At 40.2% G+C, this 23380-nt stretch overlaps 1 protein-coding gene across 1 annotated transcript in view; it reads right to left on the reverse strand.

Moving 5' to 3' along the window:
• The window catches only part of LOC117826496 (receptor-type tyrosine-protein phosphatase N2-like), a 231307-nt gene that overhangs the window by 2211 nt on the left and 205716 nt on the right, over window positions 1-23380 (reverse strand). The window contains exons 18-22 of the mRNA XM_034702594.1: window positions 21234-21353; window positions 20259-20425; window positions 11823-11876; window positions 6253-6317; window positions 2389-2462 (exon numbers count right to left, since the gene is read on the reverse strand). Coding sequence (XP_034558485.1) covers window positions 2389-2462; window positions 6253-6317; window positions 11823-11876; window positions 20259-20425; window positions 21234-21353 — 480 coding nt within the window. The remainder of the gene's footprint in view (window positions 1-2388; window positions 2463-6252; window positions 6318-11822; window positions 11877-20258; window positions 20426-21233; window positions 21354-23380) is intronic.

The following is a 23380-nucleotide window of genomic DNA, read 5'->3' on the forward strand; positions in this document are numbered from 1 at the left end:
ACAGAGAGGTGAGTACTAACAAGAAGACGATGACTACAAAGACGATAACCATAGTCTTGGTAATGTTGCATCCACAACTACATGCTACTAACTTCAGTTGTCAGCAACACAAACACTGCCCTGTAGTCCGCCATTTTTGTTGTTGTTCTCCTAGTTGTGTATGGATATTTATACGTCAAACCACGTGCTGGAACTAGCCACTTTTTAATCAGGTTGTGTGGTCTCACAAGGAAGTAAGGGTCAACCTAACTGGAAGGGCGTAACGTCCAAATTAACTGAACGTCACTGAGATTTCTTTTTAAAATGAAGCCCATTAGAATTTGGTTTTGGAGGATCTGTTGATTTGACTTTACATAGATAAGGTTGTAAAATAACTTAGCAGGAGGTTATTGTTTGGTTTTCTTACCCTGGGTTTTGCCTCTCAGGCTCATACAGGCAGTCTTATTGCTGTGATTATTGGATCTCTGGGTTCTGTGCTGCCTGAGCTCAGACACTAACCCTCCTCCTGTTTGTGCAATGTTTAATTAAAAGCTTCTAGAGTTGCACACTAATGGAAGATCAGGCTGCACAGAGCAGTGTTGCACATACAGCATTATCAATCATTCATGTATATATTAATTAATGCAGTGAAACGGCCTTGTGGTAAACTTAACAGCTTTATATTTACGGTAGAAACTACTTCATGTTTAAATATATGGAAGTCATTAATAAGTCATGTTTAGAGAGCCTATACACGCTGAACATTTCTGTGCATTACATCATTACAGGAAGCTGAAGAGTAATGGTCCAAGCAGCATCTTCCGTTATCAAACTCAGAAATGAAACCCGACTGCTGATCACGAGGGGAATCAATGATCAGAGAGAGCTCGGTGACAGCAGCTTCTCTCAGGATGCATGGTTTAATAAAAGCCTGGATCGATACGACGGATGTTATACACACATCCTGGCTTTTCTTTCTAATTATGTTCACAGATCAGCCCGTAATTGAAGTTTCCAGACTGACCCGGCTTTACCCTGCATACAGCGAGAAGAGTGAAGACTCAAGTTGTTTTAGGTAAAGCTCTAACGTCGCCCAGGTTTTGCAGATGTGTCTTTAATGGAGGAATAAATCATGTGTTAATGGACACTGTTTCAAAGGCTTCATATAGAGGCGTAGTGCATCAAAAACTGGTTTTCTATCCTTAATATCTGCTAAAATGTGAGTGTTTGACTTCCAAAACCTCCATTATGCACTCTTCAAACAATCAAAAAGTGTATGAAAAGTGAGAAACCTAAGAGTGCAGGAACTCCATTTCCACATCAAAACTTACTCCTGGGTTTTCTTTCAGTTCATAAAACTAAACAGAACCCTTGATTCCCTGAAGCAGGTTTAAGAGAAGATTATTACCACCCATTTGAATTCTGTACATATTCCTGTGTGATCTCAGCAGACCTGGCTATAATACCTGCTTTATTACTTCTCAGAAATCGATTGATCTCGCCTGACGGGGAGAAATGAGTCCCCTTAAAAAACTGCTAATCCAGCCTATATGACAATGGAGCCCAAGGAGTATTAGATGGATTTTGAAATAAAATAAGTTTTAATGAAGGTGTGACTGATTGTTGGACTCAGCATTGTGATGTGAAGGTCACAGGTTTGATCCCAGCAGCTGTCAATGACTAAACTTTGATTCAACAATGTAAAAATGACATTTTTAATGACTTATAATGACAATCTGTTATTTAGCCAACCTTTTTTTAGTCTATCTATCTATCTATCTATCTATCTATCTATCTATCTATCTATCTATCTATCTATCTATCTATCTATCTATCTATCTATCTATCTATCTATCTCCATCCATTTTTAACCATCCATTTATCCACTGTTATATTTTCTATCAATCCATCCATCCATCGTTGTCCACTTATCTATCAATTTTTCCACTCCCCTATTTCATCCATTTATCAACCTATCTATCAATTTGTTACCCTAAACTTTTCCATCCATTCATTTTTCATCCATCTATCCATCTACTCATATTTTCCATCCATCCATCCATCCATCCATCCATCCATCCATCCATCCATCCATCCATCCATCCATCCATCCTCTTTCATTCATCTATCCATCATCTAATTATTCCATCCACCAATCCAACTTTCTCTCAATCCATATTTTCCATCAATCATCATCATTATCCATCAATCCATCCATTTTTTCCATACATCTATTTATTCATCCAGCAATCAATCTTTATATCCATCCATTCATCTGTCTACTCATCTATCCATAAATCAGTGTGTGTATGCGTGTGTGCGTGCGTGCGTGCGTGCGTGCGTGCGTGCGTGAGTGCGTGCGTGCGTGCGTGCGTGCGCGCGTGTGTGCGTGTTGTGTGTATGTGTTACCTTAGTCTGAACCATCCCTGGCCTCTGGTCCCTCAGGTGTTCCAGAGTTGCTGCAATATCAATCTCCTTGGCGCCTGTCAAACACAAACACACACAAAGCTTTAAACATGAATGCACCGCAAAGATAATCCAGCTAACATCAGTGTATCTGGTGTTTGATACTGAGAGCAGAAAAGTGATGACATTCATTCAATTTGCACAAACACACGCGCTGACTCTACTACTTCAGTCAGGACGTAAAAAAGAGGAGAAAGAAACCGGCTGGGGTCTTTGTGAAGGAGAACATTGACCAACATGTTTGTGGCCTACTTTGAAAGACACTGAGTCGATCTTTGATCATCGTCCTGTAGCCTTTGAGCTCTGCCAAAATCCACCAGAATGTGTGAGTGTGTGAAAATGTGTGTGTGCTCTTGCTAGTTAGCCTGTCAACGTGCCAGACTGGCGAGATGCCCCACAGCTGAGGACAGTTTGGCTGCTGACAGTCTGTTGAATGACCTCCAACAACACACTGGTCAGATTATCAGACAATGTGAGACATTAAAAACAGATAATAACGCTTTCAGAGGAACATGGAGAGCTTCCTCTTTCAAAGTCTTTAACAGTTTATTAATTACTTTTGATTTGGTGAGGATCAGTCCGTGGCGCGGCTCGAGCTTTTAATGAGCAGAATGTTTTTTTAAACCTCTCGGAGAGCCGGTGATTAAAATGACACAGCAAATGAACTTTTCAAGGCTGAAGAGGTATGGAGGCATAATTGTACCAGTTATAGAACTTTGTTCTGTTTACAGTTTAACCTCTGATGTAGAAGTACTGATTTTTTTAGGGATGTGATGACTGATTCGGTTAAAATAGGAAATATTTCAATCTTCAACAATAATGTCTCGTTTTCATGATATTTTCTGTCAAGTTCTTGAATACTTAAAACAACAATTTAAAGTGCTTAAGTTGCAAAAACGAGCTCTTTCATTATTCAGGATGTACAGCTGCAATTTAATTTGGGCACATTTGATTGCAGAGCAGCCGATGCAGCATGTTTTGCAAAGACCGGCTTAAAGCAATTTACTGGAGCGTTTAGAAAACTTAAAGGATTTGTCGTTTAGATACCAATATATGTGAAAAAAAAAAAGAAAGAAAAAGAAAAAAAAGACTGCACAGGTGAAATATTCCCCTGCTTTCCTTCAAGAAGAAAGAAAGATATTTAAAAAGAGAAACAACTGAAGTCGAGGCAAGAAGGGGATGAGAAAGATGACGGGGGCAATAATTACATTTGCAAAGAACAAAAGAAATAAATAAAACATTTAATTTGTTTTCTGTCACTCGCTCCTCTCCTCCTCCTCCTCTACTCCTCTATCCAAATTCTGAGGAGACAAAAAAGCGCAAGAATTCACTTTACCTCTTTCTTGTTGTGACACATAATAACACTTCTTTTCCTTGCCTCCATGAGGGCGGGAATGAATGGAGGGAGAACTGCTCATTCACACCGTCGTCTTATTCTGTTTCACAGGTTTTGAGAGTTTTTCTTCTTTCTCCCACACAATGGACCCCCTTCTAGCCAGGAAAAGCTGCAGCACACCACTCGCTGCTGTAGTTTTTCTTTCTTTTTTTTTTTCCTCGGTGAAGGAATTAACAAGCTGAGGGCTATTGTGCAGGTTCTGATAAACCTCAAATGGACGGTGGAGAAAAAAGACGCCTTTTTCAAGCTTTCCCTTTTTGCAAACGTAGTGGAGGCAAGAAAAAAAAAGAGGAATGGTGTAAAAAACTGTGGCCTCATTTTGAACTTCCCTCCTCTGCAAGAGCCTGGCTTCAGGGTGGAGGTCGGGGAGTGGGATTGTGGAGGGGAGGAGGGGTTGTATAGAAGAGGAGAAGGAGGGAGAAAGATGTTTAAAAAAAGAGAAAGACGGGGTCCTTGAAGGGGCCGTAAAAGACCGGGAAAGCTGAAGCCGAGGGCTGGGCTCACCAGCTGGGGCTGGGAAAAAGAAACACGGGGATGCTGAAAAGCTCTGCAGCCCCTCGATGGGTTTCATTGGATTCTTAAGATGAAGAGGAGGGTGATGTGTAGGAGGAGGTGATGGTGTAAGGTGGGGGGTAGTATAGAAAAGAGGGAGCCTTTCTAAAAAGTATAAGACGGGAAAACAAAACGTGAGAACCACCGCAATACCTCCTCAACCCTGCAACACCGCCATAATACTCGCTCGAATTTACAATCAGTCCCTCGGAGAAAAAGAGTGGGAAAGTACAGAGGAGGAGGAGGGAGGGTGAGGAAAACTGGAATAATTTGGAGACTTGGAGAGAGGAAGGAGAGGAGGAGGAGGAGGAGGTGGTGAGAAGAGTCTTTGATCAGGTTGGGGGAAGCCTGCAGACCAGAGGGCCTCCAGCTTCTCAGGACTGACAAAAACCTCCAACATGAGAGGGGTGGAGAGCAGACATGAGGAGGAGGAGATGTTTGAAACCTTCTCAGAGGTTTAATTCCACACGATATAATGATAAGATGAAACAGATTTAGTTGCTCTGGTTAAGTGAAAATACTCTTCATTCCAAGTAGGCTTTTAAAAGCAGAAATAACACGGATGATGCTTTTAAGTTATTTCAGTTTGTAGCTTGGGGACAAATTTGTAGTTTTGGCTAATCGAGATATTTTTTTAAAAGTACCCAGCTGTGTTAAATACTTGATTCTGATTGGCCAAAACCCCATAATAACTGCGATTCTCAACAACAAAAGGGACGCCAGGGACAACCTATGAAATCAATCTGCAGGATGAAGTTCCAGTGTGTCTGCCTGTTGACACTGTGGCAAAAACATACAATAGAATAGAATAGATAGGTATGTCACTGAGAGCTGAATGAGGACAGAAATGTCAACGTAAGTATTCCTACCTTCGGTGGAAATGTTCAGTTTAGTGTGATTATATCAAATAAGCAGCTCAAAAATGTAACTTTGTCTGGAGCAGTGTTAATAAACTCAGAGGAGTCAGCAGCACAAACATGGTGCAATGCATTAACAGATTGCTGCAGTGTGTGAAGTTCAGTAGTCTTAAAGTTAGTTCAGTTTTTGAGGGTACAACTATTATATCGATGATGAGTGTGTGTGAGCTTAAAGTTGGACTTCAATTCACAACCTTGACATGTTCATACTGTATAGACCCCTATCAAGGCTAAATATAGATCCTAATGTTACTTAATTACTGGATATAATCCAACAAAACTTAAAGACATGACACCTAATTGGATGTTCTATCATGAACTTTCACCGCCCCATCAAAGATTCAGCTCCTATAATTATCACACTGCGTTTATGATATCATAATTACATTTATTACATCTAAAATTACAGTAATTATCGTGTACTCAGAGTGTGTTTAACATGCAACAACCCTTCATGAGACTTCACATAAAGTTTTCACAGTCGACTCTGCTTGATCTAAAAAAAAGTTTGAGACTTGATACAACTTTCCTTCCTTCATCCTTCTTTTTCTAACCATCCAATGGAGATCCTGTCTCTTATTTTTTATTATTTTGAAAAGGTGTGAATATGATTTAAGGGCACCACAGGAGAGAGAAAACCTGCAGTATGCTGCCAAAGAGCGCATCATGGACTAAGATAATGAAACAGATATTAATTAGCAGTAATTAAACAAAACTGTCGACGGTGATTTAGCTGCTTTGTGTTAATAGAAAAAATCATTCTCACTTGCTAGTCTTCGTAATTATCTCATTAAATCTCATCATTTTTAATGCAATCATTAGTGCAATTTCTACATAATGAGTGTGATGATGGTGATCATATTTAGCAGCGCTGTATCCCTTAGTGAAGTTTTCGAACTCCTCAGGCACAAAGGAAGGGCAGTCAAGAAAAGCAACACTCACCTTTAGCCATCTTGTTGAGGACCATGTCCACCAGGATGTAGGTCCCACTTCTTCCTGACCCGTCACTGCACAGGCGGGCGAGAGACCAAGAGCAAGAGAGAGGGAGACAGAGAGACAGAGAGATAATTAGTTTTTTAAAAGTGTGATAACATCTCCCACAACACATTCTGACCTGTCATTGAATGTGATTTATTCTATATTTGTACACAGATTTTCTATATTTTTCTTAACTTTGTTTTGATTACAAATAAATTACGTTGCAGAATAATTAATAACATGCAAGAAAATGTTAATTTTCAAAATAAAGGATCCAATAACACAAGTACAATTTGAAAAACCTCAGCATATGCCATCCACATCCAAATGTTGCTGAAACAAACATGTACTCTTATTAATTTAGACACATAACAGATCTGAAGGGATCTTAGTATAGGCGTTTTCAGACTGCAGGAACCTCTTCATAGCTCTAGGAACTGTAGGAACCGTCCCCCCTTTTATTGATCCCTCACTGCAGGAACTATGAGCTACTTTAGTTCCTAGAACTCGGTTGAGAGGAACCTTTGTAACTCCTGCTTCAGAGCAGGTACCCTCCCAGCATAAGAGGGACTTTTAATGACTTAAGTGTACGTTGATGGGTTGAACACAAGATCCAGTTCAGTACCACTGACCGCCATTTTGAAACCCAAATGTAAACGTTTGGAAAATAACAATAAATAACCTTAAAGGTACATTTCCATTAAGGTCTTAAAATCATTATTAATGGAGCGACAATGAAGTCCAGGCTTTATTGGGTCGGTCTCTGCAGGTGTGTGTCTAACATGAGTCTGGTCCTGCTGGAGGTTTCTGCCTGTTAAAAGGAAGTTTGTCCTTGCCACTGTAACTTGCTAAATGCTGCAAAGTGCTCTGCTCATGGTGGATTAAGATGAGATCAGACTGAGTCCTGTCTGTAAGATGGGACTGGATCTTATCCTGTCTTGATGTTGGGTCTTTGTTCTTAACATAACCTTGAGTACAGTCTAGACCTGCTCTGTTTGTTAAGAGTGTTCAGATAACATTAGCTGTTTTGTCAATAAATAAAGACTGATTACTTTTTGACTCTGCAAATCGTATTATTTAAATCTCTGAAAGTATTTCCTGCCAGCTTGCTCAACTGGGTATCCACCACATGTTGAAGCAGTGCTGAGAGACTCAGACAAGACCACAAAAAACTAAGATCACAACAACCAGAGTGTATCTGACAGAAAAACTAGCAAGTGGTATGGCACACTGTACGCTATCCTCAGCTATCCATGGTTTTCTGCTGTCATGTCAGTACTTTGATCACCGTGAGAGCTTCACATGTGTCCGAACAAACACAGTAAACCTGCTCATACACCATTTTATTCTTTATTCTCCCACCAGGAGACACCAAAACAAAATAAAACAAGATAAAAAAATCTGATTTAAATTCAAATTAGAATGAAAAACAAGGGGAGTGATTTAATCTGAAGTGTTAACCCCAAGTTAAGTAAGTCTATGCTGCCGCTGCTGCTCACAGTAACAATACAGTTTATTTCCTATCCTCTCTTAAACTCCAATGATTGTTTTCCTCTGCTCTGGAAACAGATGTAACAAGACTCTGGTGCTCAGCATTTGAGGGGTAGTCAGACAGATTTAATATGTTTTGGTTTGATGAGTCTCCTAATGCTATTTCAAGGGGATAAACAACTTCAAAGGTGTATAATTAGGGAACAGACAGACTGAAATGGGTTTTTATTTTGGGTCAGGAATTAAAGAAACATGAAAATCTGCTTTTTAGTGACAACAGGACAGCCACGGTGTTTGTTTGACATAGATGTGAAATGCATTTTCTTCTATTCTGTTAAAAATAAATCAAAAAGTGACCGTAAAGAGAACAAATAAGGAATTAAACTGAGTAATGTAAAGGGAATATTTGTGTCCACGATTTGTATGAAACTAATGTTTTACCAAAAAAAGTGTGCAAATGATTACCTAGATATAAATGTGTAAATTCATCCACAAAGGTGAAAACATAGAAGGAAACAGATCTATTTGTATGCACATTCAAAATGCATTCACAGAACTACTTGTGCATTTTTGATACTTTGAATGAATCTTTAGATCTGTATGCACATTTGTGATATATACCCATTTGGGAATCTTTGTTCACATTTGTAGAATCATGTATGCATTTTTGATTATGTACACATTTGCTAATGTATGTATTCATTAGTTGATCTTCTTGCACATTTGTGGATCGAGCAAGTATGCATCTGTGGAATTTGTACACATTAGTGGGCGTTTTTGCACATTTGTAGATCCTTTTACACATTTATCAAAGTATATACACATTTGTGGATCTACTTAAGCATTTGTGGTACTACCAATGCATATGTGGATCTATTGACACATTTGTGGCTTTTCGTTCACATTTGTGGATCTATGTGCACATGTGTGTATGTATTTGCACATTTGTGGATTGATGTACACCTTTGATGATCTATAAAAGAAGATGTTGATATCTGTGCACATTTGTGGTTCCACATACACATTTGTAGATCTATTAACGGATTTGTACATTTTTTAACACATTGTCGGATCCATGTTCACATATGTGGATCTTTGCACATTTGAAGACCATCTAGTATGTATTCATTAGGGATTTTTTGTACCATGTAGTGGAATCTTTTTGCACATTTGTTGATCAATCAGAGATTTGTGGATATGTGTAGCATTTGTCGGTATTGCTACACATTGGTGGATATAATTGCACTTATATATTGTGGATCTGTAAATGTATTCATAGATCTGTGTACGCATTTGTGGATCTATGGACATATTGGCAAATTAATTAGCTCTGCAGATTTATTTCAAGTGATGAAACTGATGTCTGCAGCCCAACCTGTAAATCTAATGGGCTGGTGTGTTTGCTACAAACTCTAGTGTGTACCCACACTAGAGTTGCTACATTTTCCAACACACTGTGTGGCAGTAATTGAGAAGTACCAACACAGTATCTGTGAGTGTGTACTGTATGTGTGTACTGTATGTGTGTGTGTGTGTATGTGTGTGTGTGTGTGTGTGTGTATATGTGTGTGTGTTTGTATGAGTGCCTCCTACACATATCTCACTATCACTCTGATGTCAGATGGTTTGTGTGTGTCCATGTGTGTGAGTGTGTGTGTGTGTCTCCCACAGGTTATTACGTCCTGATTAGATCTGTCGTATCGCTGCACCTTGCCAGGATTATAACAAGGCGATCAAAGATATGTGATTTGTGTGTGTGTGTGTGTGTGTGTGTGTGTGGGTCGGCAGCAGAAGCCTGAGGGCTGTGAGTAAACACGTCAAGATGTCTGCTGCTTCCTTTCACTCTTGGTAAAATGAGAGACAGAAGAGAGAGGAAGGAAGGAACGACAAGACTGAGAGAGAAATGAAAAAATTGACCAAATAAAGAAAATAGAAGACAGAAAGCAATTGTGAGAGTGAGAGAGAGGGAGAAGAGAGGTTTACTGTTTTCAATATGATTATTGAATCAGTAATTATGACTGTTAAATCACATGACCATAAATCAGTCGGTGTGAGGATTGCAGAATACTTTAGATTTGAAGAAACTATTTTGTGGTAATTGTTTGCAGACAACAATAAATCATGCAACGGTTAATTTCATGTCAGATAAATACTAAACTACTAAATTAGACACTACATGTTCTTTCTGCCAGGATCACATTTTCTGCAACACCTTTGTATAAAGTTAAATGTGTGTGTTGTGCCCTTATTTCAAGTACAGTAAAATCTGGAGAATAAGTCCCACTGGTATGAGATGAAATCTGTTTCTGGAAGACTAAAAATAGCTTTAAACTGTGCTTCTGTGTGAGGACTGCGATTATTTTCAGCAATGTGTAGTTTCTATGCAGATGTGTAGCTCTTTCTAGCACCATCTGTTATCACCACCCTGCCAGCTACCTGTAGAGAAGTTGAGCTCAGCTTAAGATACCATTGATAGTTCTGGGACAGAGATGGACCCACGATCAATTTACAGAGACTCACATTACCCCCCTCCACTGGTCACTTGTCGTCTTAAATTAAGGAGTCGGCTTGCTTGACAGATAGGTTAGGTAGAGCTGTCAGCTACTGCAACAAACATTGGTATTGAATATAAGACAATCCCACTTTTTTCAAAGGTAGTTTGATTTAAAAAACAACATCTTATATTCTGCTCAATACAGTATTTTGAACTGTAAGCTGGCAGGAGCAAAAGAGAGAGAGAGCAGCGGTGGTTGAGCGAGCCCTGCTAATAAATACAAAGCAAAGAAGTAGAGAAATAAGATGACATTTTTACATGGTGTCACAGTAGTTACACTAAAGAACCACAAAATATGTCCACGTAAAAGTGTTGAAGGAGCTGGATTCTGCTCAAATGCAGCTGCGCTTCTCTGCTCTATTTCTGTCACACCTGCAGTTTTGCAAAGACCTTTGGACATCTCCTAAACATGCACAAGCTACTGTATATCTGTATCTGTTGCAGGGAGAGAGATAGAAGTGTCATTGATCGCTGCGTTTTCTTCTAGTTCTGATCTGCAGGGCGTCGGCTCTGAGCTGAGTCACAGAAATGACCCAAACACCTTTCACTGTAACTAGATTATATGTGATGAACTAGAGGGGATATTTTAATGAGAGTCCAAACCAGCTCTGTTTTTACATCCATAATCAAAATCAAGGAAATGACTGAACTTTGGTGCTCAGGCGTTACTACCATTACTACCACCATGTTCAAAAGTTCAAAGTCCTGGTATCGGGTAGCTTGAGGCTACCTGGAGCTCGATAAAGACAGGTTTCATTCTCTGGTGCAGCCAAGAACTGTACGGTTTCATCATCCTGGAAGAGCCATTACACCATATTAAATAATAAATCACTGAGGGCCGGGGGGAGCAGACAGATAAGAGCGATCTGTTTTGGGAGATCGTTTTTGTCTCTAATCCAATCACTGCAGAGTTTTTCCACAGAAAAAAACATGGCATATTTTTCTCTTGAATACAGATTTAATTATGCCTCACTGGTCTGAGCTTTTCTCTAACCGTGGTGGAGGTATGCAGATGTGATCACACACTAATGCAGCAAATACATCCCTTCCTACCTCTATTTACCCATCCTCTCTCTCTCCTGCTCTCGCTCTCTCACCCACTGGCTCTGACCGACACGCTGCAAACTTTGAAGTGCCTCCAATTAAAAGTTACCCTCCTCCGTGGACAGTTTGTCCAATTAAATCACAACTTTCTGGCTAATTTCTCACTTTAAATGTTTGCCATCCTCCGCCATGCTGACAAGTGACACGAGAGCTTGTAAGAAATTAAACAGTAATGTGGACCGGATAACAGAAACCACAAGGGAGCCGACCAAGTCCAGCTTCAAATCATGCGAGCAGGAAGTTTGTTGGTATCAGTCAGAGGTCTGTGCGTGCTCATTAACCACAAATCACAGCTCAGTCAGAAGCAACCACATTTATAACCCCGGATGTTAGACTTTAAATTAATGGGAGAGACAATAAATGCTGTAGTTATTATGGTACTTGCCTGCAGTGGACAATGATAGGACACGAGCGTCCCCGGTAGCACTTGTTAACTTTCCTGCAAAAAAAAGGAGAGAACAGAAAAAACAAGCTCAGTGTTAACACCACAGCTACAATAAAACACACACACATGCAGTGAGTACATCATGTACCAGAGCTTTTTCAAACAAACACACAAAGAACAGCACACACAGCACACACAGCTCAGACAGTTCTCATTTTTATTTGTCAAATAACAAAGACATGTTTTTCTGTAGGGTAGCTGACACGGCTGACCAATCTGCAGCACCACCAACGATCTTCATTTGGAGACAAGCAAATCAAACCGACAATAACAAAAGCTTTGCAGAAACATATCAACATGAACAAGACGTAAAAATGAGACATTTTGAGACGTTTTGTTGACCTTGAATGTTGAAAATCTGGCTTTTTAAGACTTCTCTAAGATCTGGAGGAACCATGACCAAACCACAAGGTAAAGCAGTGTCAAGAAATCAATACATGTCTTATGTCTTTGTAAGGGGAATCACTTTTGTCCAGAGGGGGCACAAACAGAAAGTTCCTGACCGCAGCTTTAACTTGGAGCACAATATTTTAGAGATGCAGAATGTATGATGTATGGCTACAGCTGTAACCCTGATGAGATGAAGATACCCATACGCATTCACACATCCGTCTGTCTAGCATAATGGCCATATTCACTAAAACCCACTCAGACACAGGCTTTACTAACGCTAAGCTAGATTTGGACCATGTATGCAGAAAACAGGATGGTACCTAAAGTGCTGACAAACAAGCAACTCTAACAAAGGACGCAACACAACATGTAACTTTAACTTGGTCCTGTCCCCCAGTTTGGGAATCACTGGCTGTTACTACCTTCAAACGCAGTATGTAGTAGGCACTGAATACTGCGTTTGAAGGTAGTATGTAGTATGACTGTTCTGTTGGATCTGTTCTGCAGTATGCTGGGTCAGGCTTTGCTCATTTTTGGTTTCAGATAGCGGAAGTAAACAACGGCAAACCTGCTTCTTTAGCATCACTTATGATTTAAAAATTTCAGAAGTGCTTTATATGTAATTTAATCATTTTCACAGACATGAACAGTTACCTGTGGAATGCATATGGACTCTAATAAATGGAAGTTACAAGCTTCACTGGCATTTATTTATTACTTTGCTGCAAGTGTAACAGACCATTTCACGTCTGATTTAACTCCAACACAGTAGGTGGCAGAAATGCACCTAAAAGTGGAGTAGCACTGTGCATTGTGAGAAACAGTAAGCGAGGGAGACTGGTCCGATGCATACTGAGAAATGTTCCCGCATCAGTATGACATCCGGGTAGTTTTGGCATTCTGCAGATGTTGCTTTTGTTCACATACTACATACTGAATTTTGGCCAAGTCAGAACACACTGCTGGTACAGTAGGCGGTTTTGAAAAACAACCACTGTCTTCACTTATCATCAGTATTTTGTGCATTCAGGTGTTGCAGGAAAAATACATAAAGACTAATGGGGAAAGGACAAAAAAATACCTATTAAATGCCCAACAGACAGAATATTAAATGAAAAACTAAAACTAAAAACAAAACGAATGACTGGAAAACACCACCAAAGATGGTTTAAAAACATTTCTTATTATTATTAAGTTTTAGTTGTTTTTTATTTTTCCTCTTATTTATTTGTATCTATTTTTTTTAAATGTATTAATAAATTAATTTCTATGTTCTTGCTATTATTTAATGATTTAATTGTCTTATTGTTAGTGTTATATGAAACTGTTAATTATTGGTGTTCAACACAACTGTTACATTATGTCAAAAAATTTCAAATAAACAAAGTTTTTTGTTTTAAAAAGTCATAATATATATATTTGTAGTTAATAAGAAAAGAAAAATTGTTGGCACCAAAGAAAAAGCATGATTCCAATAAATCCTGCTTCCTCATGTTGACTTTTTCAGCCAATGTTATATTTTTTCTTGTTTTTGAAGACTTAATGTGTTAAAATGGATTATTCAAAAATATTAAATTGGATAGTATTTGATTTTCTCTAAAAGAAAAGCACCGTCTACCTGATTGTTGATGTAAACCACAGCAAAGTGAGTCCCAGCAAACAGAACAAACAGATAACGGCTCCTCCTCATAGTCTGTTTTACTGACAGGCTTTTATTTCACCAAACCTCAGCACACTCAAAACAAATACCATCACATGTGTTTTAAAAATTAAAACCATCCTGTTGCTTTTACACAACATCTTATAACAGACTAGATTTTAGCATTCACATTTGTTGCTGCCAACACAGGTGTAAAAAAAGTGAAGAGCTGGCTCAAAGTACATGTTTGAAATCTTTTTCAAAAAGTGGTAAAAAATTCACACCTTGTTCATCAGAATTCACGGCAGCCGCTGAAAAACATCCGGCTTCTCTCTGAGTGAGCAGCAGAGAGGCGTGACTTTGATCCCAGCGGGAGATCATTTCTGATTCTGTCTCATGGTGATAACTCCAAATAACAATATTCAGCAGGAGCATAATATGTAAAGACACTGTGTGTGTGTGTGTGTGTGTGTGTGTGTGTGTGTGTGTGTGTGTGTGTGTGTGTGTGTGTGTGTGTGTGTGTGTGTGTGTGTGTGTGTGTGTGTGTGATCAATAATGCATCACACAAGGAGAGAAATTTCAGGAGGTGTGGTGTTGATGCTTAAATTTCTCGTTCAGTGTTCATTGACGTTAATCGTAAAATTTCAGACTCCCTGGTGTTTTGAGCTGTCTAACATCCTCATGGTGGATAACTTTCCCACATTTTAAAACTCTTAATGTTCCTTCTCTTCTGGGATCAGCAGAAACTTTAAAATAACCCCTCAAAGATTGTGTTGTGGCTCTTTAGGTCCTTTTTTGTAGGATTTCTCAAACAGACACGTTTCAATATTTGGTGGAAAGTTTTGCCTCTGATAAAACATGCAACTGATTTTAACTGAGGGTGACCTTCGGGTTTGGGGAACAGGTCTAAAAAGGGAAAAGCTAAAAAGAGAAATTATTATTGTTTTCAATTAAGAAAGATTAATAATTTTAATTCTGGAGCTCCTTCAGTCCCATAAGATGATATCAACCTTTGAGAATCCAGAGGTAATGATTTTACTTGCCTTTAATGCCATCATGTGTCATTAAAGTCCAGTAATTTGCATCATGGAGTCAACATTTTTAGGGCTCCCCCTGGTGACTGGCTGCAGTATATGCTTTAAACCCCGCCTCCTCCATTATAACAAATGGGCTAGGCTCAAACTAGACAATCAAAATACACCTCAAATATTGTTTTCTCAAACATTCTTTCTGTCTTTACATTTAGTTCTATTCATGCTGATTTGTGACCACGTGTTCATTTTGCTAAGAAGTTTGGTTTTAATTGGTTATTTGAAGTTAGCCAAATTATTGGCTGACAGTTCTGTTGACTCCTACAGCTTTCTGTAACTGATTATCAGAGTAGAGAAAATGTAATGAACACTAACACAAGTGCCGCTAGCATCTGATGAACAAAAATTGCAGCAAAAACGCCAAAACCCTGACTCCCATTTTCATTTTCATTTCCTCCTTCCATCCCACCACAGTTGGAAAGTCAGAGCTCACTGGAGACAATTATGAGTCAGAGAATCCCCAACAGGCAGGTGGCAGGGTAAGGGGATTAGTGGCAAGTGTAGGACTCTAAGGTAACATCCCGTAAGAGAGGTTTAGGTTCAGTGAAGAGGAAGACACAGAGAAAGAGAGATAGATGGATGGAGAGGATGGAGTTTGACATAAAGAAGACATAAAAGTGGCAGTAAATGAAAAATGAGAAGTCAAGACAACGTGTACTTTAACATCACTCAATCTGAAAAGACTGTGCAGTTGGACTTATCCCTGGAGCACACGATGGATCATATATAAGAAGCTAACGTTGCCTCCAATGTGGAGCTGATATAGAGAGCCCTAAAACCTGCATCATTTTAATGGCCAGCAGGGGTCACTCTGACACACAGAACATGTCCATCTCAGTCCATGAAGCGGGGAATGTTGTATTTAGAGACCTAGCTCTCACCTCCAGACATACTCATGCACCAAAGTAGATATTCACAAAGAAAAAAAAAGCATGCTTTGGCAAGGGCCAATCCCCGCTGGGTAAGGCGTATGCTCTACTTCCCCCTCACCATATTTGTAACAAGGGAAGAGAAGAGAGGAGCAAGAAAACCCAGAGTATGTAGAAAGATGGACAAAAGACCGGGAAGACAGAGCCAGGGTCTAGAGCTCACCTCTGCAGAGTTAGGTATTACGCTCCACCTCCCCCTACTCCCCTGATTTGATGAAGGAAGACAGGAGAGAATAAGGGAAAACAAAGAGGAGAATTACGCTGAAGAGGTGTTGGAAAGAGGACAGGGATGACAGAGCCAGGGCAAAAAGTCTGCTTGGACTAGAGCTAATACCTGCTGACTCCTACACTGTACGCTCTATCTGCCCCCACTCCCTAATTTTAATGAGGGAGGAGAGGAAAGATGAGAGAGACATTAAAAAAAGGACGTGGCCTATACATGGGGCGCTTGCTCTAAAAACTGAGCCAAACCGGCGCCCAAAATATGGGCATTTATAGCAAAAAAAAACAAATATCTGTTATCCTAAAAGACAGAGATGATGTTACAAAGGACTAAATCATCCTCTGGTTGAGGGACCAAAAACTAATGTGTGTCTATATTCACACCTTACAGTCTATGGGCTGCTTACCACGCCTTTACTGCTGCACAAACACTGAGCAAATCTTGATTTTGTGGTTGTATGGTGGTCTGACAATGAAATCCTTCAAGAAAAGATTAGCATTAGCGATGCTAAGATTTAAATTGAGTGACTAAAGAATAGTTGGAGAGGGTTGCTTTCTTATCCTGCCATTCTTAGACAGTGAGACTCTCTGCAACACCTGCCTACATTCTTGTCTCAGTGTGGATGTACTCTCTGAGGAGGAGTGAGAGACATGATAGAGGAGTAAAAGAGGGAGGAGAAAAGGAGAGGGTGGGGTACAAAAGACAAAAGCAACCATGAGAGAAAGGGAGGCGTGGTAAGAGAGGTAAGGGGAAGAAATCGTGGGTAGTCAAGCAAACCATGAGCAAGCAAAAAGGCAAGAGGTCATCTCAGGTCACTGGGCACAGCGAGTGGAGAGACGGATGAGAGATGAAGAAGAGAAAAGAAAGGGAGGAGAAGCAGTTGAAAAACAGGAGCATAAGGACAGGAAGGGTTGGGGGTGGGGTCCATGAGGCCCCTTGGTTGCAGAGTCACAGTCTCCAATGATCACTTTTGTGACTATGCAACTGGGCTTATATTACTAGCTGCAACATCACAAAAATGACACTGGCAACCGCTAGTTAGCCGGTAAACAGGTGGGGAATGACAGAGGATCGGTAAGCAGTGCTTCGGTTGGTCAGTCGGTTGTGAGTGAGGTTAAAAAAAAAACATGCCGGCAAGGCAGGAGCGATAAAGAAGGAGACATCACCGACTTCCTCAGACCATCGAGGTGTTAGAAAAAGGAAACGGCACAAAAAGAGGTCAGGTTGTTAAAGTGAAAGAACCACATTCTCTGTAATAAAAGTGAAAAATATCCCTCTGAGCTTTCTTCATTGTGTTCTGACCCCGCAGCCCTGTGAGTAAAGGCAATATTTCCTCACTGATGGTGGGTGGTGACGCCCACCAGACCTTTTTATAATAGCTGTGACCACAAACTCTCACTTCTGATATCTCACTTAATTGATGTGCGCCAGTAGCTCAGCAACACTGGACCTATATATAAAACTGAGTTGGGGTCTATTGCTCTGGAAAGTCCACAGTGAATCAGAAGGAAGGGCCGGGCGGCTCCCACCTAATAGGCAATACAGTATATCAGTTTTAAAGAGGTCAAAGGCGGGGTGAGCAGGGGAGCTGCTTTAAAGGCGCTTCAGATAAAGGACCACTCCTGCAGAGTTTGCTCAATGCATCCTGATTTTCACTGTTAGGACTGGAAAAATACACAGGATGATAGAGGATGTATAGAGATTTATCCGCCCATATCTCAGGGTCACAAGGTGAAATTCAGGAAATGTGAGAGGCTTAATGACATCATGTTCAGAGAGTCTATATGAGGGACTCACAGTCTCTTGATTTTTGAGGTAAGATGAAAAAAAGGACCACATCTATAAACATCGACTCTGCAGCCTTACCAGGTTTCAGCTGTGTTATCTCTAAAAGATAAAGAAAGCTCAAATAACTCCACCCTTAAAAACGAAAGTGAAGCCTTCTGCTGCACTTCTGGACATTCTGCAAGGTTACTTTCATACGTTTATCCCCTCAGGTTAGCGATACACCAACACAATACTGATATCAGATGTGAGGTGTAAAACTATGCCTAACAGCTCCATCAAATATCAGAAAAAACACAGATCCATATCCCATCTGCCAGATATTTTTATTATTCGCAAATAAAGCCAGAGGTAGAACTATGAACAGATGACTCTAGACTATAGGGGAGGTGTGTGACATATTCTTCTGTACCATCCAAGTAACAAAGACTTTCATTAAGAGACACAAAGTACTAAAACCTGGTTTTATTGTTACAGTGAAATCACTGAGGTTTACAGAAAGCCTGAAGGACACTTCCACAATACTCTCTCTCTTACAGGAGACCTACAACAACTATTTCACCACTCTGTGAGAGACCGTGTGAGCAAATAGTTGACAATTTCAGATTAATATTCCTCAGTGTGACTTTGAAAATAATTTCATAATATCATTAAATGATTTAGAGACTCTGGAGAAATCTCTACAAAAGGGACAAGGTGAAAAACCAACACTGTATTGCTGTGATCTATGGGCCCCAAGATATGACTCTGTAGTGGAAGTCGCTGCATGGGTTAATTGTCATTTCCAAAAGTCTTTGTCTGTGAGCAGTATGTCACTGCCTCATCAAATGCAACCATGCAAAGAGGAAACCATATAAACATGATCCAGAGACACCAGCCAGACGCATCAAATTTAAGACGAGCACATATCTTTCATCACACAAGACAAATTTTCAGTTTTTTAACAGTTTCAATTGACATGTTGTCTTTGATGTCATACTTTAATTATAAGAAGCTTATTGGAAGGAGGTTGTACAGGTGGTCATGATGTTATGGCTGACTGGTCTATATCTATGTGTAAGTTCACTAAGTACAACACATCCAGGAAAGTCCTGGAGTTGGGGAGTCAGCTTGTGGCTCTGCTTTTGAGAGAGTATGTAGTAGATCACCCAAAATTTCTAACATGGACGAAATTTATCCATCCAGTCGGGGGCAGCAGATTGGATCTGCAGGGTCAGAATTGGCTTCAATTCACACAGTGCCTAATGGTAACTAGTATTAGTTTGATTCCCTACTTATTTTCAGAATGGCTTTCAACGATCCTCGGAAAATCTTCCGTGATGGATGAAAAGTGATGCTCAGAAAAAAGCCAAAGAAGACACCAAAAGGAAAAAAAAGGAGCTACAGAAACCACAAAAGATAGTTTTCAGTCCCTGAATGTAAAGCAATGTTTGAAAAGGAGAATCAAGGATGAGATCAGCAAGACTTGTTGTTGTGTCAAGTTGTGAAAATTCTTTGTATGCTAGAGAAAATCCAAGCAGGTGCAAAACATCACTTTGCTTTTGAGTGAAGAATTTCTGCAACAGTCATACAGTTCTTGTGCATTTCTTTTGTCTATGGAAAAGTGAACTTTTTTACAAATATGTGCTGGTTTTGTTCAGCTAAAGACAAAGTGAGGTAGCCAGCCCCTTTGAGAAACAAACTTTGGTGTCTTTTGTTGAAAACATCACACAAAGTGCTTTGCTTTGGAAAATAGCTCTGTTATCAAAGTGTTTTTTCTCTCCAAAGGCCACTTTAAAAAAAAACTTCCAAAAAATTTCCTTATGGCCTTTTTAAACCTCAGTGCTTTCACTATCTACAATAAAAGCAAGCTGTAGTACTTTGTGAACTTCAAATGAAAGGGAGGAAAGGGAGTTTTTAAGTCTTTTCATGAAAGTCTTTGTTACCTGGTCGGTACATAAAGGTATGTTGAAAGCAGCTCTGTATGACTGCATGAGTCAAATCTACACAGTCACACACACTGGCCCACAGTGCAGAGGCCTCTGTTAAACAGCCAGTGGTGTTTCTACTTCTGGCTTTTTTGAGAATCCTAAAAATGCAGCAGGCAGTCTTGGCAGTGGGAAGCCAAAGAGGGGTCACAGTCTTCTTGCTGTACCAATAACTGCAGGCTGGTTTCTTGGAGACACATGGCTATCTGTTTTCCAAGCCAACAGCGGAGTTAGAGGTAACAGAGAACGGCAGACAGCAAAATGATCCCTTCTTTCAGCTGCATGAAAAGCAACATATCTTACCCACGTTAGGTTTATCTTGATGGTGTCTTTCAAAGGAGTTCCCTACCTGCGGAAGTCGAGCAGCGTCCGGCTAGTCTCCGGGACGTTCTGGTTGAGCCAGGTCAGGAAGTGGAACTGAGTGACAGTTCGTGTCTCGTTGGTTTGCATGTTCTTCAGGTAAAAGCTACGAACCAGGAAGTCATCGCACCAGATGTGTTCAGACACCAGGTTCACCTGCAAGGACACAACATGACACAGAAGATTTACTTTACACCACAAAGCAATAACTCTTTATTTTGAAATCATGAAATCTGAAAAATGGAGGAAAAGTCAAACAAACTATTCAGTTAATTATTAGAATTAACTTTTATACAACAATCAACACTGTCCTGTGTTTAATGTGTCAAAATAATAAAATACATACTATAAATTCTAAGATGAATATGAATTATGAGATGAAGCCAGAAAATCCGAGATCAAGGTCAGAGTTCTGAGATCAAAGTCATAACTTTAAGATTGAAGCTAGAATACTGAGATCAAGGTCAGAGTTCTGAGATCAAAGTCATAACATTAAGATTGAGGCTAGAATACTGAGGTCAAAGTCAGAGTTCTGAGATCAAAGTCAGAATTATAAGATTGAAGCAACAATTTTAAGATTGAAATCAGAATTCCTGATATCAAAGTCACAGTTCTGAGATCAAAGCAAGTATTCTGAGATCAAGGTCAGAATTCTTGGATGAAGCCAGAATTCTACGATCAAAGTCAGAATCCCCAGTAGTTCTCTTATCAGAATTCTGATGGTGCTTGTATGGCGGTCACAGTCCCTCCCTTTTCTGTTTTTTTTTGCAGTTATTTTATATATTCATATTGCCCTTTTTCCCTCCCCATTGCTAGGGAACATAAATGTGGTCTAACGTGACCTATTATTATATAAACACCTGCTAGAACATAAAAACAAATCATTCAGATCCAACAGATCCAAAAACATCACATAGATCTTTAAACAGTAGAAAGCAAGCTTAATACCACTGAATCATTTTACCTCGTAGATGTGATACAGGTTGGATCCCTCATCGGGCCAGTAGTGGTAGCATTGCTTCACTCCACTCTCGACCAGAGGTGTCAACATGACGATGACGACGCAGCCATTCTCCCAAACCATCTGCAGACAAAACATACTCAGATTTATCAAGGTGGCAGGTATATGGTATATCTATCAACGGGTGAAGAGGTGGAGCTGAGGAGGGCCTAATGTATGATGTGAGATTGCTGGTCACTTCATCTGCTCTGACATTGCCACAGCTTCCATGAATGTGTGCTCCACTCATCATGTAGGCCTGACATCCCCTCAGGATCTCCCTGGAGGCTCAGAATATAGAAGGTTGAAGGTATTATCGCATAACTTTGTAAGTTTCAACAAGCGAAATAAATATGAAGAACATGAGTCTTCATTTGTTGGCCAAGAATCAATTAAATGTTTAAGCTTTGTAGTATTTTGGAGGGTTAACATGTCTGTTTTTGGAGTTCGAATGAAACCAAAGACACTTTTCTGTGTTTCAAACTTCAGAATGAAACTAAAAGCAAGTGGAGCCTTGTGTCATGAAAAGTGATTGCTGTTGGGGCGTTTCCCTCCCTCGGCTGGGTCATTGCGCAGTGAGACCCAGCACGCCGTCATATTTTTCCTGCTGGCAGTCATATTCTCACAGCCGGAGGGGTGGGCCGGCTCTGGAGATCTATTCGGCTCTGATCAGAGGTAACAGTCAGCCGTTAATGGAGGCCATAAAACAATACCGCTCCCACATCATCGCGCTACATAATCAAGATGGCTGCACCTGCCGTTCAGTCAGAGCGCTGCCACACCTTGCCGGAAATTTAACCATCATTAATTGCAGCGGGTTTTGAATTACTGCGCGTCCCCCCTCGGCTCCCACCGCTCCCCCCATTGGTCTCGCAGATCTAAAGATGTGACGGTGCACTTCTTTGAGGAATGGTGTTAATTTGCTGCAGCTGACAGGGTGAGAACTTGTCTGGTGCTGGTGAGACACTCCAAAAACTTCAGTATTTTTTAAACCAATCTAAATGTATCTCTTATCTATCCTGTGACAAAATTTACTGCACCCCATGCTGTTTGTTTGAGAGCTGTGCTCCACAACATCACACGGGTCCATGAATTATTTCGAAAGTCTGACATTAGGGGCCCTCAGTACTTTGCTTCAGCACAATCCTGATGGGGAAGACGTTGCGTAATGTGATGTATGAGGTGTAATAACCTTTGCAGTTCCTGACTGAGGAGCCTGATACGACACAGTAATGGGGATTCAGCTACAAAACAAAGAGCCTGGGGGAAGCCTGAATACAACACTTAATCAGCTGGAGATGAATACTTGATGAGGAAGACTAAATATTGAAAGGATCTCATCAGCTGTGGGCTCGGACCTGTGAACTGGATACTGACTTTTAGGGAGCTGTCACACCTGTAGCTGCGTCATAAAATCCAACACTTGGGTTATTTTGTTCTGGCACACACATTGTAGGACTATCATTATGTCACAGCCTCCTTTTCCCACTGTGTAAGTCAACTAAGACCATGTGTCCTGGTTACACTTTGAAATGCAGGAGGCTAGCTGTGAGATGCTAGGTAAGTTCGCCACTTAACCAACCAACAAAATTAGTTGCATGAGTGTGCATTGAGCAGCAGGGAGGTCAAACGTCTCAGCGGCATTTGGCCAGATGAGCCAATGGTTTGTCAAATGCGAGACACCACTCAGAAAATACAGAAGTTTACAGACTGAGTCAGAGTATGAAAGTGAAGGGCAAAGGACCTGAAACTCTGACAGCAGGTTATAGCAATTAGATGGACAAATTCCCCTGGTTTGACCTGCTGGACAAAGTTTGCTGGGTTGATTGTGTTCTCACTGCCGCTCTAAGGTTTGGAAGTGTCACTGGAAGAGACCTACGACCAAATGCTTGAACAACCGAGGCCAGGAAGGGTAATGCCTTGTTTGGAAACAACTTCTCCAAATGATCAAGATGTAAGAGCAACCTTACAGAAACACACTTCTCAAAAACTCTTAATTACTGACAGTGTGTGTGGTTATATTACGCACATCTGATGCCCATCTTAACTGGAGAAGGAAACAAAACACTCTACAATATAAAAATAAATGACCCCTTAGTATTTGTGACAAA

This window comes from Notolabrus celidotus, chromosome 15 (assembly GCF_009762535.1).
Source record: "Notolabrus celidotus isolate fNotCel1 chromosome 15, fNotCel1.pri, whole genome shotgun sequence".
NCBI classification, from domain to species: domain Eukaryota; kingdom Metazoa; phylum Chordata; class Actinopteri; order Labriformes; family Labridae; genus Notolabrus; species Notolabrus celidotus.